This window comes from Felis catus, chromosome A2 (assembly GCF_018350175.1).
Source record: "Felis catus isolate Fca126 chromosome A2, F.catus_Fca126_mat1.0, whole genome shotgun sequence".
NCBI classification, from domain to species: Eukaryota; Metazoa; Chordata; class Mammalia; order Carnivora; family Felidae; genus Felis; species Felis catus.
In genome coordinates, this window is record NC_058369.1 from 6,159,074 (window position 1) to 6,176,941 (window position 17,868).

General features: G+C 63.1%; 1 protein-coding gene across 5 annotated transcripts; it reads right to left on the bottom strand.

The window, feature by feature from the left end:
- Positions 1-310: 310 nt before the first annotated feature.
- Positions 311-15,032, bottom strand: CAMSAP3 (calmodulin regulated spectrin associated protein family member 3). Of its 5 annotated transcripts, none has more exons than XM_045045170.1 (19): positions 14,802-15,032; positions 9,126-9,379; positions 8,681-8,803; positions 8,506-8,601; positions 8,306-8,338; positions 7,367-7,414; positions 6,977-7,115; positions 6,230-6,369; positions 6,052-6,145; positions 5,924-5,978; positions 5,709-5,782; positions 5,387-5,456; positions 3,853-5,239; positions 2,460-2,599; positions 2,081-2,379; positions 1,502-1,601; positions 1,134-1,246; positions 932-1,050; positions 311-842 (listed from the first exon to the last, which is right to left on the bottom strand). In XM_045045170.1, the coding sequence occupies exons 1-19, from the start codon at positions 14,947-14,949 to the stop codon at positions 537-539; spliced, it is 3,738 nt and encodes a 1,245-aa protein (XP_044901105.1). In that variant the 5' UTR covers positions 14,950-15,032; the 3' UTR covers positions 311-536. The 5 variants fall into 5 exon arrangements, with proteins under 5 accessions (XP_044901105.1, XP_044901090.1, XP_044901094.1 ...); XM_045045155.1 differs by having other exon boundaries at positions 3,853-5,290; positions 14,802-15,030; XM_045045159.1 differs by lacking the exon at positions 8,306-8,338 and having other exon boundaries at positions 3,853-5,290; positions 14,802-15,030.
- Between the last annotated feature and the right edge of the window lie 2,836 nt (positions 15,033-17,868).

Consider the following 17,868-nt stretch of genomic DNA (forward strand, 5'->3'; position numbering starts at 1 on the left):
CCTTTCCAGAGGCCTAAATGGGGGCAGGCGGCTGGAGGAGAGAAGGTCAAGCTTAGCAGCTGGCCGCAGACCAAGTGCCCGGAGGGGCCGGTAACATCCGCACGGAGGAGGGAAGTGCAGTGAGTGGCGGGTGGGGAGGCCACGGGGAGAGGCTGGTCAAGAGGCAGCCAAGGAGCAGCCACGAGGGGCCTTGGCACGAGCCGCATCAGGGCTCTTGAGGCGGCAGGACATGGCGGGTGAGGCTGGAAAACCCCCTCAGAGAGGTCACTGGACGCCCCAGCCAGCCTCAGGGAGATGCCGGCACTCGAGCTCTTTCTAAATTATTTTATTCAAGAAGGTGGGGAGGACAGACAGGGGACTGAGCTGAGCCCTGAGTCCCTGAACCTCCCAGCTCAGCCCCCACAGCAGGACAGGACAGAAGTTAGGGGGTAGGGACTCCAGCCCTACCCAGACAAGGTTGGGGACAGACGAGACCCAGGAATGCCAACTGATTGTCCTCCAGGCTGTCCTCTGCCCTGGGAACCACCGGGACGAGGCTACTTGGGGGTGCTGCTGCCCTTCTTGGGGGTGGTGGGCTTCTTGCTCTGCCAGAGGTGGCCCTGGATGGTGAAGGCGTCTACACTCATGGACATGGTCTTGGCAGGGATCTGGGTAAAGCGCTTGCGGTCCGAGTTGTACTTGTAGATGCCCTCGACCATGGCGGGCGTGACTGTGCGGGGGCCGTAGCCGGCCAGCCTCGTCAGCTCCTCTGTCTCCCCGGACAGCGTGTAGAGGGCCCGGAACTGGCAGCTCGAGTCGCGGAAGAGGATCAGGAAGTGATTGGCCTTGCTCTTCTCAATTTCCTGGTCGGGTGGTGGAAGCGGTTCACCGGGGGTGGGCGGCAGGGCCCTGGCCCCAGCCCGCCCGCCCCCACTGCCAGCCCCAGGCTCACCTCCAGAATGCGGTTCTTCTGCGGTTCGTTCACCTTGCCCGCGAGGCAGCAGTGCGACAGGGCGTTGTGGATGATGAACTTGTTGGACTTGGCGCTGGGCTCCTTGTACAGCCGCGGACCTGGGGTGGGCAGGGTGGTCAGCGGGGGTGACGGGAGGCGGGCAGGGCCTGGCGGGGTGCTCGCGATCCCCAGCCCCACTTACCTGTGTACTCGGGCACCGACGCCGGGGACGAGGCGTTGCTACCGTTCTCCCAGTCACGTTCCCGGCTACCAGGCAGGCGGCTTGGGGACATGAGGCCGGATGGGGATGGAGCCCTGTGGGGGGACAGGAAGGGATGGGGATGCACTCGGTGGTGGGTGAAGCCTTCCCACGCACAGAGGGACCGGGGAAGGGCCGAGCCCAGAACACCGCACAACGGGAGGCAGGTGCACCTGCCGGAGCCCTGCTCAAGTGCAGAGGACAGAGCCCCACTCGGCCTCGAATGTGTCCTCTAATCCCTTCGGCGGAAGAGAACACACAGACTCGGGGCACCTGAGACGCGGGCACCTGCCCACCCCGGCCAAACTCACCGAGACGTCGGCCTCTTCACGCCAAGATTATTGGGGGCCTCGTTGGCCACGGTTGACAGTGACAGGGTGGACTGAGAATAGACTTTGCTGAGCCGGGAGCCTGGGAGAAGATGGCAGGGAGTCATCCCCACCCTAAGCCCCTGGTGTCCCCAAATGCCTGGGGGGAGAACCTTACCTGGTAGGCTGTGGAGGGCGCGTGGGGTCAGCCCTTCCCAAGACCCTCACCCTGTGCCTTCCAACTGAGACCTCCCCCTACCCACGGGGGCAGGAGCTGTGCCCAGCAGGCTGTGAGGAAACCCCCACTAGAAAGCTGTTGCCCCTGAACGTACCCGAGGGGGCCTCATCCACGAAACCCCAGAGACAACTCTGGGCCAGCTCTGCCCAACACGCCTTACCCCCACTGTAGCCCCCACACCCCTCTGGAAGTCTAAAGGGCATGGGCAAGGCCCCCGTCACCCCACGCACAGTCTTCCCCTCTCCCACATACTCGGGGTGGGGGGGCGCGGTCTCCACAGCCCTGGAAAAGGGCACTGAGCAGGCACCATCCCTGCGCCCCACCCCTCCCTACGGGCTCCTTACCCAGCAGGCCACGGGCAGGGCTTCGTGCCAGAGCCGAGTCGTCACAGCAACCGGAGCGCGGCCGGGGGCCCCTCCGCCCACCCCGGCCCGGCCCCCCGGTCCCCGCAGCCCGTGGCCGTAGCACTTTGTCAAGGTCGTCCATCAGCTTCAGCTGGGCCCGGCGTTCATACTCGAGCCGGGTGAACTCCCCCCTCCTGGGGCCCACCTCCTCCTCGACGGGGGCCCTGGCGGCAGGGGCCGGGGTCGCTGCGGGGGCCGGGGGGGCCGGGGGGCCCGGGGCCGCCTCCTCCTGGGCCAGCCTGCAGACCGAGAGTTATCAAGCGGTCAGACAGGCCGCGGGTTCGCGGGGGGCCGGGGGCCCGGGCAGCACTCCGCTCACCGGGCAGCCTCTTCCCTCCGCTGCTCCTTCTCGGCCTCCTGCCACTGCTTCCGCCGCCGAGCCTCCTCCGCCCGCCGCTGCTGCCGTTCCAGCAGGCTGGCCCGCTTTTGGGCCATCTCGTCCTCGGGCTTGTCTTCATCCTGGGGGCAGGCTCGGAGTCCGGCTGGCCGTCCCTCCCCTGGTACGTCCATCAACCCAGCCTGGCAACCACTCACCCACCCTTCCGATTTTGTAATTGGGCTGAGGGCGTCCCCTCGGCTCCTGCTTCGTGCAGAGTTCTACGTGCGGCACAGGGACCAGAGTGGACCCGGGTGCTGTTCACACAGAGCACTTAACCCAGGGCGGGAGACGACCTGATACATCAGAAGCAGCTACCAGTCTGGGGCACCTGGGAGGCTCAGTGGGTTAAGCATCTGATTCTTGGTTCTGGCTCAGGTCATGATCTCACAGTTCATGAGTTTGAGCCCCACATCAGGCTTTGCACTGACAGTGAGGAGCCTGCTTGGGATTCTCTCTCTCTCTCTCTCTCTCTCTCTCTGCCTCTCCCTCACTCTCCCTTCTCTCTCTCAAAATAAATAAAAACTTAAAAAATATTAAGACAAAACAGCTACCAGTCTACAGGGCGGGGAGGGATCTATCGCAGCCTGGGGGCACTAAGCAAGGCTTCCTGGAGAAGGTGACCAGGGAGAGAGAATGGCAAGAAGGCGAGAGGTAAAGAGAGTATCCCAGGCAAGAGGGAACAGCAAATGCAAAAGCCCTGAGGCTAGAACAAGCCTAGCAGGCCTGGAATGGGGAGGCCGGTGTGGCTGGGATGGGGTGGGGGTGGGGGGCCTGGAAGGGTCAGAGGTGGGCAGAGCCTAAGGCCACGGAAGGACTTTTATTCTGAGAGCAAGGGGAGCTACCGAAGGGTTTAAACAGGGGATTGACAAGGTCCAGTTCATAGTAAAAAAAAAAAAATCTCTCTGGCTGCTCAGTTGAAGATGGCCAGGGATGGAGGGGTGGGGTGGACAGCAGAGGCCGTTCAAGATGTGGGTGCAAGTGTCCAGGTGAGAGCACCGGGCCAGACTGGGGGTGCCGTGAGGATGGGGAACAGGGACCAGACATGGGAGAGCGGGGAGGGGAACCGGCAGGGCCGAGGTGGGCAGAGTGTGAAGGAGAGCATGAGACAGAAGGAAGTGGAAGACCCCAGCCCTGCTTATCCGCCCGCCCCTGTCCGTCTGTCACCCACCCGTCTGTCCACCCACGCCCACCCGTCCATCTGTCTATCCACCCACCCACCCATCTGTCCATCTGGCCACGCCCACCTTGTCCTTGCCCACTCCCACCTGGCTCTCCGCCTCCACGCCTGTGCCCACCCACCCCGCCCCTTCCCCAACCTGCTTCGGCGACTCACCTTGTAGAAGAATCCCAGCCCGGCCCGGGGCTCTCCCTCCGAAGACGCCTCCTCCTCTAAGGAATCCTCAGCACCAGGGGGGCTCCCATCTCCCTCGTCCTCGGCCGTGGGCTCTTCCAGGCTGCCCAGTGGGATCTCGATGAGGCCAGGCCGGGCCGCGGGCTCCTCTGGAGGCGACCCCTCCGCCAGGAGGATAGAGGAACGGGTCTGCACGGGCACCTGGCTTGGCGAGAACTTGCGCAGGTGGGGGAGGCTGTCTACATCATGGGGAGGCGTGAGCACTCTCGTCAGGGGAGCCAGCCGCAGCTCCGCCGGCCGTGCGTGTTTCGGGCTTCGGGGTGTCGGGCTGGGGCCGGGCCCGGGGCTGCGCCGGGCAGCCGGGGCGCGCCGAGCAGGGCTGGGAGATGCGGCTTTGGGACCCACCGTGGGACCAGGGATGACCCACGCGGCGGGCGGCGGGGCCGGCCCCGGGGCCTCGGGCGGAGCCAGGAGCCGCTGCTGCTGGTCCGTGAGCCTCTGCATGTCCCGCTGCAGCGAGCTCAGTGCGGCGCTTAACTTGCTGACCGCCCGGTTATAGTCCCCCAGCCCCTCGGGGGGCACTGGGCCCAGTTCGGGTGAGAAGGTCACTGCCTTGGGCCGCGGGGACGGCTCGCCCTGGCCCTCACCCGCCGGCCGCTCCCCACCGGGGACTGGGCCTGGCTCCGCCTCTGCCTCCGCTTCCCCTCCGGCCTCCCGAGGCTGCACCTGCAGGAAAGCGCTCTTGCCCAGTCGCTGGCGGTGCTTGGCAAAGATGGCCTCGATCCGTCGCTTCTGAGCCTCTATGGCCCGCCGTTTCTCCTCCAGCCGGGCTCCCAGCTCGCTCATCTCGGAGCTCAGGGCCTCTGGTGCCGCGGGGGTGGCCGTCGGGGACCCTGCCTCGGCCTCAGCCCTCACCAGCTGCTTCTTGCGTTCAGCAAAGCTGGTCATCTTCACTTCGGAGTTGTTGGCCGCTGGGGACGAAGCCGCCGCCTTCGGGGAGCCCTCGGATAGGGCCGACGGTTTCGACATCTCCGCCACCGTGCAGGGAGATGGTTTCAAGGGGGCCTCGGGGTGGGGCACGTAGGCGGGTGCTTTGGAGGCCCCCTCGAGTGGGTAGGAGGAAGCCAGCGGCAGTTTGGAGGGCCCCTCGGGGGAGTGGAGGTAGAAGCTGCCGTCGGCAGCCCCATCTGGGAGCAGCCGGGGCTCGGCACTGTGGATGATCTGCAGGGCCTCCTCGATGGTAGGCAGGTCGCCAGGCTCCGGGGCTGGCTGCACGGGGGTCCGGGCTGGCACAGGGCGCGGGGGGCCCAGGCTGTCTGAGCTGACCGAGCGGAGTAGGACGGGGTCTCCCATGACGACATCCACGTCGCTGTCCAGGCCAAAGGGGGTGCTGAACGACACTGCCTGGGAGAGGGGACGGCTGGGCGGCAGGAGGGAGGGGTCAGCCCCTGGGACAAGCCCCGGCCCCACCCCTGCCCAGCCTGCTCCACCGGCCAGGCCCCTGAGACGCACTCACCTGAGCTGACGGTTCCAGGCCTTGCCGAGGGCCTCCATGTGGGACATGGACGGGGAGGACTTCAGTGAGCCTGGGGAGGGGTGGTAAGCGGTCATTCAGTGGCCACTACGGCGCTGGGCACCCTGGGTGGGGTCCGCCGGGGGGTGTCACTGATGGGCATTATGTGGACAGATAGCTGGGGGCCACTGTGGGGGTGAGTGTCACCACCGGGTCATTCAGGCGCCTGAGGGACCCAGTGGAAGGATCAGGAGGAGAGACAAAGTCAGCCGGGGGTAGTGGCTGCATAGGGGTCTCCAGTGACAAGCTGTACCCCTGCCCTCACCTGTGGATCCACGGAGTGGGGACTGGGAGCCGCCGGGTGACAGGAGCGGGTGGCGGAAATTGAAGACAGGAGAACTGCCAAGAGATGCACATCAGCCAAGGGCCCCCCCCTGCCCCGCCCCTGCTCACCTCTCCCAGGAGCCGAGAACAGAGAGCATCCCCTAGCCCTGTCACAGGGCCATGGCCATGGAGACTCACCCAATGGGGAAACCATACCTGCAGCCACTGCTGTTCTGGGCGGAAGAGGCCTCCGTGGCCCGGGGGGAGGCCGCTGCAGCAGAGAGAGGAGGGTCAGGCAGGGCCTGGCCTCCCTACCCCGCCCCACACCCCGGGCCAGGCCTCACCATGACCATCAGGAAGGTCCTTAGCCTGCACGAAATCAGGTTTCAGCACCTCAAAGCACATGAACATCTCGGCGAGCAGCACCACCAGGTTGATCTGGAGGCAGAAGGCAGGGTCAGCCACTGGGATCCACGGCCCCGGACGCCAGCCTCGGCCCACGAGGCCTCGAGACGGCCTTACCTTGAGGGGCGGTGGGACGTACAGCAGGTCCTCGAGGGACAGTGGGCAGCCACGAGGAAGGCGGGAGGCACAGAAATCCTGCACCAGCTGGAGGTTGTAGAGGCTGTCCGCCACAGACATGGGGTCCTTGAGGCACACCTCTGCGGGGACAGGATACCTGGGTCCCCAGCTCTATGCGGAGGACGGGGCCCTGGGGAAGCGAGGGCCCAGCAGGCCACACGCACAGAGGCTCTCCTACGGGCTGGGCCTCAGGCCAGGTGCCCTTTACAAAGCGGATACTACAACGGGCTGTTCCTCCGGCCTCTGCAACTATTCCCAGCTGCCGGGAGAACTCGTCCCCCAGGAACTCAAGTCAGAAAGCTTCTCCTAACTACCTCGCCCTCCCGCGGAGCACCTAACGTCCAGAATGTTTTTCTGGATGAAGTTATTGTCTTTCTCTCCCGACCAGGATGTGAGCTGCCTGAGGTCAGGAGCATGTCCGTATTGTGCACCCTGGGTCTCCGGCACCTAAAACGGGATCTGGCACACAGCTCGCATTCTATAAACATCTGCTGCAGGCGTGAATTCTATGAAGCACAGAGAAGTTTAGACACTTGCGCAAGGTCACACAGCTAACGAGGGGAGGGAATGTTCAAACGCAGGCCCGCCAGTTCTGAAAGCTGCACTCCTGATCACCGCAGCACTCTGGGGCGGATGCCTGGGTGTCGAGCTCCCACGGACAGGTGCGGCCCAGGCCCACTCACTCACCCTCGAGTCGCAAGAGCTGGGGACAATAGCAGTGGATCGTGGCGGCCAGCGCGGCCCCGCTCGCCAGATCCTGGAGGGTGGTCACGGTTGGAAAGCAGGGGGCGCGTCGGGCCACAGCTCGGTCCTTGCGGTATCGGATCTGTGGGTGGGAGCCGGGTTAGGTCAGAGGTCAGGCCGGCCCCCGGGGCAGCGGTCATGCAGGCTGGGTGGGGAGGCCTGGGGTTTCCGCCGTGAGGGGGCGTGAAGCTGGGGGTCCCGGAGCCAGAGTGGGGCCAGCCTGGAGCAGGGGAAGGGCAGCAGCAAGAGGCAAAGGAACTGTCTGCGAGCAGCCAGGCCAGCAGCGAGGGCTGGGGCAGGACTCCTGGGACCCCGGGGCGGGGGATACATTACCATGGGGGGTTTGCTCCCCGACTCCTTCAAACAGAAGGCAATTGCGTGCTGGGGGGAGAGGAGCAGCCGTCAGCGGGGCGGGAGGGGCGCTGACTTGCTGGGCCCCCAAGCACACCTCCAGGGGAGGGGAGAGAGAGCCCTGACTCCTGTCACGAGCCCTGGCCGTCCAGCTCCCTGACTGCGCTCTGGCCGGCTTTGGGGACCCCAGCTCCTCCCAGCCTGGAGGGACCCCACACAGCCAGCCTCCCATGCAGGGAATCATCCCCCCCCCCACAAAAGACCCAGGCCCCAGCTCGGGGAGGGGGTGCGGAGGAAGCGGGGAGGCAGAAGGAGAGGAGCCCCCAACCCAGGCCACAGAGTGGAAGGAGGGAGGCTCCAGAGTGAGCAGAGGCGGGACTCCGTCCACCCGAAGCCCCCACTGGCAGTGGCCACTCGCCCCTTGTGTTTCAGGGACGGACGCCCCCTCCCACCCAAGCCGGGCTTGTCCGCAGGGAAACTGGAGTCTTAGGAAGGTTCTTCTACCTTCTTCTGGGTCTGGGGGCCTTCCTCTTGGCTAAGGGGTCAGGATCCACGTGCCTGATGGGCTAGGGACCCCCTTCATGGGTGCCGGAAGTCTCCCGCCTCAGCAAAGATGAACGAGCCCAGAAGCTCTGCCCTCTTGATTACTGGGAGGAGAGGCTCATTCCCTCCCATCCCCCCCACCCCCACCCCCGCCTCCCCGGTCAGGTAACTGGGGAGTGATCTGCCTTCTCAGTTAACACGCTTGTCTTCTCTTGGTCTACGGAGAGGTTCCCTCTGTCCCCTAGGGCCGGGGTCCCATATCCTCTGCTCACAGCTGGGAGGAGGTAGGAGAGGGAGCGGACAGGCAGGCAGAACAGACAAGACAGACCAAGCGACAAGCGAGGCAGGCAGACGGGGCGGAGGAACAGCCCCACTTACAGGAACCAGCTTCCAGTACCAGCGTGTGGGGCACTGATGCCAGAGAGGCAGAGGGGAGAGCAGCGGGAGAGGCACAGGGGAGACGGCAGAAAGAGAGACAGAGTCACCTCCAGCCCCCCCAGTGCAGCCCTTCCCCTCCCACCCAGCCCTCCCTCCGACCGTCCTCGTGTCCGTCCATTCATCCGTCGCCCTAGTCTCACCGAGGGCTGTGCGGGGGCCACCCCATCTGCAGGGGCCGCGGGAGAGGCTCTCTGGGCAGCTTCCTGCTCAGTCTTCTCCTGCAACCGCCGGATGGTCTGGGGAGCAGGGAGAGGTCAGCACCGTGCTCCCTGGGCAAGGCCGGCCCCCAGCCCATGCCTGCCTGACCCCACCTACCGTGTCCACCCAGAAAAGGAGCTTGTGCTCCAAGCTGGCCAGGGCCAAGGGACCGGGCAGTGTCTTTGTCCACTCGAAGGCGAAGGCAACCATGAGGGCGTCAATGACAGCTAGGTGGGCTCCCTGTGCAGGGAAGGGCTCAAGAGTGAGACCACAGCGAGGGGTGGGGGTTCCCCTGGCCGCCTCTGAGGGAGAACCAGAGGAAGAACCTCGAGGTGTGTGGGGAGGGGCCTGAAGTAGGAGGGGCTTTGGGGATGAGCCAGGGTCAGTGGGTGGGGCTTCGGGGAAGGAGCCAGGACAGGGGTCCGGGAAGAACCACTCCTGGTGGGCCCTGTCCTCAAGGACCAGGGTGGCGTCTCTGGGGAGGAGCCAGGCCTGGTGGGAGGAGCCTGGGGGAGGAGCCGCGTCTGGTGGGCGGGGCCTGACGGGCCGGGGCGGGGCCTACCATGAGGATAGGCTGGTGCCTCAAGTCGGCCTCCTGCACGGGACGCTCCGGCAGCGCGGGCACCGTGCCCCTCCGCGCCAGCAGGGCCAGCAGCGCGGAGGGACTGGGGGGGGTCTCGAGCTGCGGCAGCACCTGGCGCCAGGCCCGGCAGTAGAGCTCGGCCGAGAGCAGCAGCCGTGTCACCGGGGGCTTCACGTGCTCCTGTGCGTACTGGTCGGTGTAGAAGGGCTCCCACAGCTCCGAGGGCACATGCTCTGCGGGGCGAGGGGGGTGACGGCGGGTCAGGGCCCAGGCATGCGTCGGAGGACGGCACGGGACGGGGAGGCTAGGGGACCCGGGCGCGGGTGTGCGGGAGCTCGCCACAGGAAGGGGCTCCAGGCAGAGGGGCAAAGGCCAGGAGGTGGGACAGGCAGTGCCTGGGGGGTGGGGGAAGGGCAGTTCTGGAAGGGGAGAGGCCACCCGCGCAGGGGCTTGTTGGGAGGGCGGTGGTCTTGCAGGCCCTCCGAGGAGAACAACAACGAGACGACAAGATCCCTTAATCCACCTAACTCCCCGGGTGCCCTGCAGGCCTAGGAAGCAGCAGCCAGGGCACAAGTGGTAACTCCAGAAACTGAGGCACAGAGAACGAAAGCAACCTGCCTAAGGCCACACAGCTGGCCAGTGCCGGCACTGGGATTCAAACTCAGGCCTTTAGCAGCAACCCCCCCCCCCCCCGCACCCTCTGTCAGCTTGGAAGCGGGGGTGGGATGAACTGTGGAGTCGGGGGTCTGGCAGGCCGGCCAGGGAGCCGGAAAGCTGGCCGGACTGCAGACCTTCTGAGGGGGGTGAACGGTCAGAACCTGGCGACTGAAGGGAGGAGGCGGGGGAGGGACAAGGAGGCGTCCAGGGGCCCATCAGGTGTGAGTGGGAAGGTGGGGGTACAGGCGGTGAGGCCGCAAAAGCGGAGCGTGAGGGGCCGGGGCTCTGGAGAGAGGTGAGATCACCTTGCGGGGGCGGCCACAGACCCCCTGAGGACGTTGAATGAGACGGGCAGGGCAGGGAGAGGCTTGAGGAAGCCCCATGTGGGGGGATGGGGGGGCACGGAACCCCAAGCAGGATCCATGGGTGGGGAACAGAAAGACCAGAATAAGTCACCAGGACGATTCTCTGGGAGGGTCCAGGAGGAGGTGACTGAGGCCAGCCTAGGGGACCTGCCCTCGTGGGGGTCTTTCAGGGAGGCCCTAACTCTTATTCCAACCAGAACAGCTGTTTTGTCTACTGGGGTTCTATGTGTCTGAAATAACGGGAGGGGGCAGATTTCTACCGCTTAAAAACATCGGCACACAACACACCGGGCCTTTCTCACGCGCCTGTCTTCACAGCCAGGCTCCCCGGAGACCCCCCCTGCCCTCACCTGTAAGGACCCAGGCTTCCTTGCCTTCACTCCACCCCGCCCCCTGAAGTCACACTTGACCTTCCCACGTAACGCTCCACCCCTGTGGACAGCTGTGTGCACTCTCTGAACAGACTTCTCCTTCCACCCGACCCCCGCCCCAACCTGCCCTCCCAGCTCCCAGCCTCCCCAAGGCCAGCAGCGGCCCTCCAACGCGCGGTTGTGGGCTGTATCTCGCCTGGGCGCTCTGCCCAGCACCTCCTTGTTCCAGAAACCTTCCTCCCCCGGCATCTCCCCGCTTTCCATCTTTTTCTCTGTCCCGCCACTCAAGCCAGGCCTCTTCCCCTAGTGCCCCTTCAATGCCAGGTTCCTGACAGCTCGGTCGGAACAGCCCTGTAAGTGGACACGTGCACCCCCCACCCCTGCCTGCCAGCCCGCCCGCCCAGCGATAGCCTCCGTGGCCATCTGAGCACTGCCACCTGCTGCGGCCCAGGCCGTGTGTCCCACTGCCCTCTGGGCATCTCCCATGATGCTCGGTACCTTGCTCCAAACCTGCTCCTTCTCCCTCGGAGAGAAATGGAGGTAAGAAGTCGACATCCCTCCTCCCCCCTCCTTCCCCTCCAACACCTAAGGTCCTCTGTTTTCATACTCTCCAGGCATCTCCCCAACCCACACCCTGTTCCCCGTCTCCCCAGCCCCTGCTCATCTCCTGCTCCCACTGGCAAAATTAAACAAGTTTCTTTCCTGCAGGACTTGTCAGGGCCTTCGAGATGAAAACACGTGAGCTAGGGCTACCCAACAGCTCATGTTTACCAAGCGCTTCCTCTAGGCCTCTATACCGCAACCCGGCCGGCACTCGGGGGCGGATGATTCTTTGTGTCTCACAGGGGGCGGGGTAGGCTGTCCGGTGCGTCAGGATGGTCAGCAGAGTCCCTGGTCTCTAGTCACAGAACTCGAGTAACACCCTCCTTCCCAAGCAGTGACAACCAAAGAGGTCTCTAGACACTATCAAAGGTCTCCTGGAAGGCAAAACCACCCCCGGGGTTCAGAGCCACCGCTCTCTACTAAAAATGTTTATTGACCACTTACCATCGGATAGTGCTGGCCGACAGAAATACAATTTGACCCGCATATGTAGTTTCAAATTATTTTCTAATGTTTATTCATTTTTAAGAGAGAGAGAGAGAAACAGAGCGCGAGCAGGGGAGGGGCGGAGAGAGAGGGAGACACAGAATCCGAAGCAGGCTCCGGGCTCCGAGCTGTCAGCAACTCAAACTCATGAGCCACGAGATCATGACCTGAGCCCAAGTCAGACGCTCAACCGACGGAGCCACCCAGGCGCCCCAACCCACACATGTAGTTTTAAACTTTCTAGGAGCCACATTAAAAAGGTAGAAACGGGGGGCACCTGGGTGGCTCCGTCGATGAAGCGATCGACTTCGGCTCAGGTCATCATGATCTCACGGTTCGTGGATAAGAGCCCTGCATCGGGCTCCGTGCTAACAGTGCACGCACGGCCCGCTTGGGATTCTCTCCCTCTCCCTCTGCCCCTCCCCAACTGGCGCTTTCTCTCTCTCAAAAATAAATAAATAAACTAAAAAAAAAAAAAAGAAATGGATAATTACCTTAGTATATATTTAACGCAATATATATCTGATACTATCATTTCAACAATCGACATAAAAACATTATTAGTGAGGTATTTCACTTTTTTTTTTTTTTTTTGTATTAAGTCTTCGGAAGCCACTGTGTGTTTTTTACATTCATAGCACATCACGATGAACACCGGCCACCAGACCGGACCACACAGCTCTACGGCGCCTCTGACATACACGGCCACCTCGTATGCGTTCGCTCGTGTAATCCTCACGATGCTTATTCTTCTCCCCACTGTACAGATGAGAAAACCAAGGCCCAGAGAGCTAACTCGCCCAGGATCGCACCGCTAATAAACATCCGAGCTGACGTGAACCCAGTTGCCCTATGGGTCAGAGTGACGTTCAGGCGTAAGGGACTTAGGTGGTGTCTCCCAAACTGGGTAGAGATGGCACCCTTTCTTATCTCTGAGCTTCGGTCCCACAGAGGCCACCTGCCGGCACTCATGCCCAGCCTCCTTACACCTGTGCCCCCAGGCTGCCAGAACCACCTCCCCCCCCCCCCCCCCCCCCCCCCCGCCCAGCCACCATTCCCCAGGGGGCAACTGCATAGCTGATCTCATTTTGTCAGTCCCCAAACCCAGTCCATAGCTCCCCGGTGCCCTCACATCCCCCTACCTCCCGGCCACAGTTCAAGAGGCCCCCTGTCCCGCCAGCCCCTCTCATCTCCCCCCTCCCTGGGCCCCCACCCCACCACTGGGCCCCGCACATTTTTCTCTGAGAACTCCCTGATGGGCCAACCCCCAGGCCTTTTCACATGTGGCCTCCCCCTGGCAAACTCCTATGCGTCCCTCAAGGTTCAAACTTTCCCTTCCCTCCCCTCCCCTCCTCGGCAGAGTTCGGGGCTTTCCTCCCCCAGCCCCACTGCTCGCCTCTACAACACAGACCTTATCACCCTAAGCAGCCGAGATCTGGTTTCGTGTCCCATCCCCCATTTTCCCAACTCCACCCCCATCGCTCTGTCCCGGCACCAGCCTGGCACCCAACAGGCATCGGTAAAAAGTCCCAGAGTTCGTGAATCAAGCAGAGCTCTGTGGCCCACTTCCCCCTCTGGGCCAGGCGTCCCACCTTCCTCAGCCCCCTCTGCTTAGAAAAGGTGGGTATGAGGCCGACTGAACGTGACCCTCACCCTGACCCTCACCCTCGGGGAGGAGATCGCACAGTGCAGGGAGCTGGGTCAGGGAGAACAGGACTGGGTGAGTCGGGGCATCTCCTCAGGAGACCTCCCTTTCCTTTCTATGAAATGGGATGGCATTTTCTGCTCCATGATAATATTATTAATAACAGTGCCACAACGGGTCACAGCAGCAGTGACAGCGAGTAGCTGTTTACCAGGCACTGTGCGCCAGAACCAACCTTGTGAGGAAGGTGCCGGGATCCCAGCCGCCCGAGCACTGCCCTGGCACTTAGTGGGTGCCCCACAGACATTTGCGAAACGGATAAATGAGTGAACATAAATGCCTTCTTACACACAGGGGAAACAGACGCTTAGAGAATTGACATAATTTCTCCATAACCCGGTGGAGCTGGGACTTAAGCCCAACTCTGATTCCCAAAGTCGAGCCTTCTAACCAAGGCCACATAACCCGGGACGGGAGAGGCTGGGGCAGACCCAGATCTCTGCCTACCAGCCCCCTTTCTTCCTCAAGCAGATCCTCAGGGAAAGGCAGGCCCCAGAGTGGACCCTGCATGGGAGGGTGTTGGGAGAAAGACACAGGCTTGGGCGGACCCAGGAGATGGGCAGCTGTCCCCGAGCCCCACACCCAGAACAGGTTGATCTGGGAAGGCCACTGAAGGGGTGGGGGGATGGGCTGTGCTCAGCAGGTGCCAAGACCAGTGGCCAGGCGGGTGGGAGAGCAGGCGTCCCCCTTAGGACGCCTGGGAAGGCCCAGACCTTAATTAACCCCGCCTGCCCCACAGCAGGCCCTGGCTCCCAGCTCTGGCCTGGGTGATGAGGTTGCCCTAGGGCCCTGACTTTGCCCACAGGCGCCCTTGAATCCCGGGGACCCACCCGCACCCTCCCCCTTGGGTTGGCCTGACTTCCCCACACACGTGGCCCTAGGGGAGGGCTGGAGGCTCTGCCCCGGGTGGGAGAAGGCCTTACACCTGCGCCCCCACCCCCGCCGATCTCGGACAAGCCAATTCCCTTCTGGGCTCCCAGGCAAAATGGGGTAATAAGTCACAGCTGCCAGCCGCTGGCCGGGGCCATGGAGGCGAAAGAAGAGGCTCCCAGAGCTGCCCTCGCCGCCCGCAGCGCAGGGAGGGCTGACGCGGGGTGTGGGTTCGGCTGCGGGGCGGTAGGGGGGGGGTCCTCGGGGGTGCGTGATGTGGATGTGTAAAGGGGGGGGGGGTAGGGCGTGCAAGGCCCGCCCGGGAGACCCCGCCCCGCTCACCTGGACTCCCGGACGCCGGGGTCCCGGCGCGGATCTGGGCCGCCGGCCCCACCCCCACCGCGCTCCCGCAGCCGGGCGGGCAAAGTCCACCGCCCGGGCCGAGCAGGAAGCCCGGAGGCCCGGCGCGGCGGGGCCCGAGCCCGGGCCCCCCCCCCCCACACCCGGCGGCCGGCGCTATTGTTCCCACGGCCCCGGCCTCCGCGGCCCGGCGCCCCGCCCCCCGCACCTGCCGCCCCTGCCACCCCCGGCCCGGTACCTGCGCCCCCGAACGCGGCCCGCAGCACCCACGCCAGGCTGGCCGCCGCCTTGGCCCGCGAGAAATCGTACTGGTCCAGCGACTTGATCTCGGGCACCAGGAAGGTCCTCCTCAGCGGCCCGGGCCCGGGGGGCGCCGCCTCCACCATGGCGGCGCCGGGGCTGCGGGAGCCGGCTCCGCGCTCGCTCGGGCTGGGCTGCGCCGCGCTCGCACCCGGGCCGGGCCCGCCGCCGCCGCCGCCGCCGCCGCCGAGCCAGGTGCGGCCGCTCGCGCTCGCGACGCAGCGTCGGCCCCGCCCCGGGGCGGAGCCCAGGTGCGCCCCGCCCCCGGCCCAGACCCCGACCCGGTCCTCCCCGCCCCCCTCCGGCTTCGCCTGGCCGCCTGCAGCGGGTGGGGCGGGCCCGGACTGCGGTGTTGGCGGGAGGCTGCGGAGGAGTGCGTGTGCGTGTGCGTGTGCGCGCGTGCGCTGGGGAGGACGAGGGACCCTCTGTTTGCGGATGTGTGTGCTGGGCCGAGCGTGTACGCTTGGATGTGAACGTGAGCGTCCGTGCGTGGCTGCACCTGTGTCCGATGGCGAGTTGGGAGCGTAGAGAGCGTGTGTGTTTGTAGCCGTGTGTGCGTCTCCGAACGCATTCGGGTGGTGAACGCGCGAATTTGAGGGTGTCTGCGTGTGCTCTCTGGGTGGGCGTGTGACAGCACCTGTGTGTGTGTGTGTATGCGTGTGCGTCCGTGTTTTTCATGTGTGTGCAAGGATCGTATGGTGTAGGTGTCTGTGTCCAGAGGGTATAGTGGTGGCGAGTGTGCGTGTGCATTTGTGTTTTGTCAGTGGATTTGCGAGTGTACGTGTTTGTGAGCATCTAAGGATGTTTTGTATAAGGATGTGATCGGTGTCGATGAAGGAGCACGCGAGAGAAATTGAGAGCAGGTGTATTTATGCAGGAGTGTGTTTACTTATATCTATGGATGGGCTAATGGCAGTTACTGGGGACACTTGCAAATGTCTGAGCCCTTTTTGTGGACATTTGTTTAATATTTGCTTGTGTCAGGGTGCCTGGGTGGCTCAGCTGGTTAAGCTCTGACTTCGGCTCAGGTCACGATCTCATGGTTCGTGAGTTCAGGCCCTGTGTCAGGCTCTGTGCTGACGGCTCGGAGCCTGGAGCCTGCTTGGGATTCTGTGTCTCCTTCTCTCTCTGCCCCTCCCCTGCTCGTGCTCTGTCTCTCTCTCTCTCTCTCTCTCTCTCTCTCTCTCTCTCAAAAATAAATATTTAACAATTTTTTTAATTGCTGTGTATTCCATTGTGTTTTTGTGTCAACACATCTGCCACGTGCCTCTCAGCTGTGTCTAATTGTGAACGTAGAATCGTGTGTTGTCTTCGCAGACCTGTATATCCACGGTGTGTATAACCGGGTGTGATCACATGTGTATAGTAAGTGCACATACGTATCTGGGTTTGTATGTTATCTTTTCACAGGAGTGTTGACATGTATGACTTTCTGTGTGTTTTTGTGTGAAGCTGGTATTTACGTTTGAAATTTGGGACGTTGGCACGGATCTGTGTGGAAGCATGAGTGTGTCAGAGTGTCCATGGGTATCTCTTTGCTGAATGCAAATTGAGTATCTGAGCTTCCCTCTTTGCGTGCAAGTACATGTGCGCCTGGTGGCAAATCGAAGACTGTAGTGTACATGTAGGTATGCACACGCAGTAAGTTAGGTTTTTCACATTTTTTAAAATTTATTATTGAGAGAACATGAACGTGGGAGGGGCAGAGAGAGGGAGAGACACAGAATCCGAAGCGGGCTCCGGGCTCTGAGCCGTCAGCACAGAGCCCGACGCGGGGCTCGAACCCACGAACCGCGAGATCATGACCTGAGCTGAAGTCAGACGCTCAACCGACTGAGCCACCCAGGCGCCCCAAGAAGTTGGGTTTTGAATGGCTCTGTGAGCGTGTAAGGGTATGTATGTGTACCTAGATGCAATTGAGTGCCATATATGAGTGAGGCTGGGTGGGTGAATCCCATGTAAGGGAATGTAAATGTGAGTTTCTGCATTCACAACTATAGAGGGAGTTTCATTCAACACCCACACCTACACACACACACAGCAATCGGGGGGCTCTTGACTCTGTAAAAAGCACAATAGCGAGTCAGTTTCCTGAGACAGCCCCCCTCTCAGGCTCAGATGGTCCCCAAAGCCTATTCTTTGTAGAAATTCCTGGGGCCCCTTAACATACATTGCACAGGTGTGTTTGAGGCATGGGTCTCATGGTCCAGAGCGTGTGACTGGAGAGGGGGTGGGTGTGCCCAAGGGAGGGGAGCTGGGGTGTCGGCCCTCCTGTCTGGATGTGCCCGTGCAGGAGTGGGTGTGGGCACACAAAGGGGCCAGTGTGCGTGTGTTTTCGTGCACGTGTTGATATGCGCGATGCACGTGTCTCGGCTCCTGTCCCAAGCCCCCTGAATGACCTGGACATGTCCTTTCCCCACCGGGCCTTGGTCTCCCCATTGGTGGCACTGCCGGGGGGTCCGGGGCTCCTGGCATCGGGAGGTGCCCGGGAAGGGAAGGGCACACCGTCACGGGGTGCCACTCCCATGAGCGTGGCACGTCCCGCTGGCTCACATGCGTGTTTGCTTTTCTGGGAAGGTTCTCATGACCTCTATGGACCCCAAGGACAAACACGAGCTGGGACACACTCCTGGGGATGCTCTGTAAACACACAAGCACAAGGCTCCTGCCCCGGGAGGGAACCCGCAGGCCCTCGCCTGTCCTGGACTGGAGGGCCTGGGGGAGTCTGCTGGTGTCAGAGTAGGAACTGGGCACGGTGCTCCCCCCTCAGGCACCAGGGGCCTCCTCAGGCCCAGCCCCCACACTGGGCCAACTGGAACTCCTGGCTGGGCTAGACTGCCCCACCCACACACAGCCGGCTGGAACCGAGGTCCCACCTGCCCCTGAGGGCCAGTTCCTGGGGCCCACGCAGCTCCAGACACACTGGCTCCCCTGTGAGCAGGTGGCCTCCTCCCCTCAGACCCCCTCCGGCCCTCCCCAAGCCCTTGCCTGCCACCTCCTCCCTC

What these genes read in the sequence shown, in the direction of transcription:
- CAMSAP3 (XM_045045155.1), bottom strand. Translation starts at nt 14,949, where the DNA reads ATGGTGGAGGCGGCGCCCCCCGGGCCCGGGCCGCTGAGGAGGACCTTC. An exon ending in TCCTTTTCTGGGTGGACACG is followed by an intron (nt 8,602 to 8,680) that starts GTAGGTGGGGTC and finishes CCTGCTCCCCAG; the next exon opens with ACCATCCGGCGGTTGCAGGA. An exon ending in GGTACTGGAAGCTGGTTCCT is followed by an intron (nt 7,415 to 8,305) that starts GTAAGTGGGGCT and finishes CTCTCCCCCCAG; the next exon opens with CACGCAATTGCCTTCTGTTT.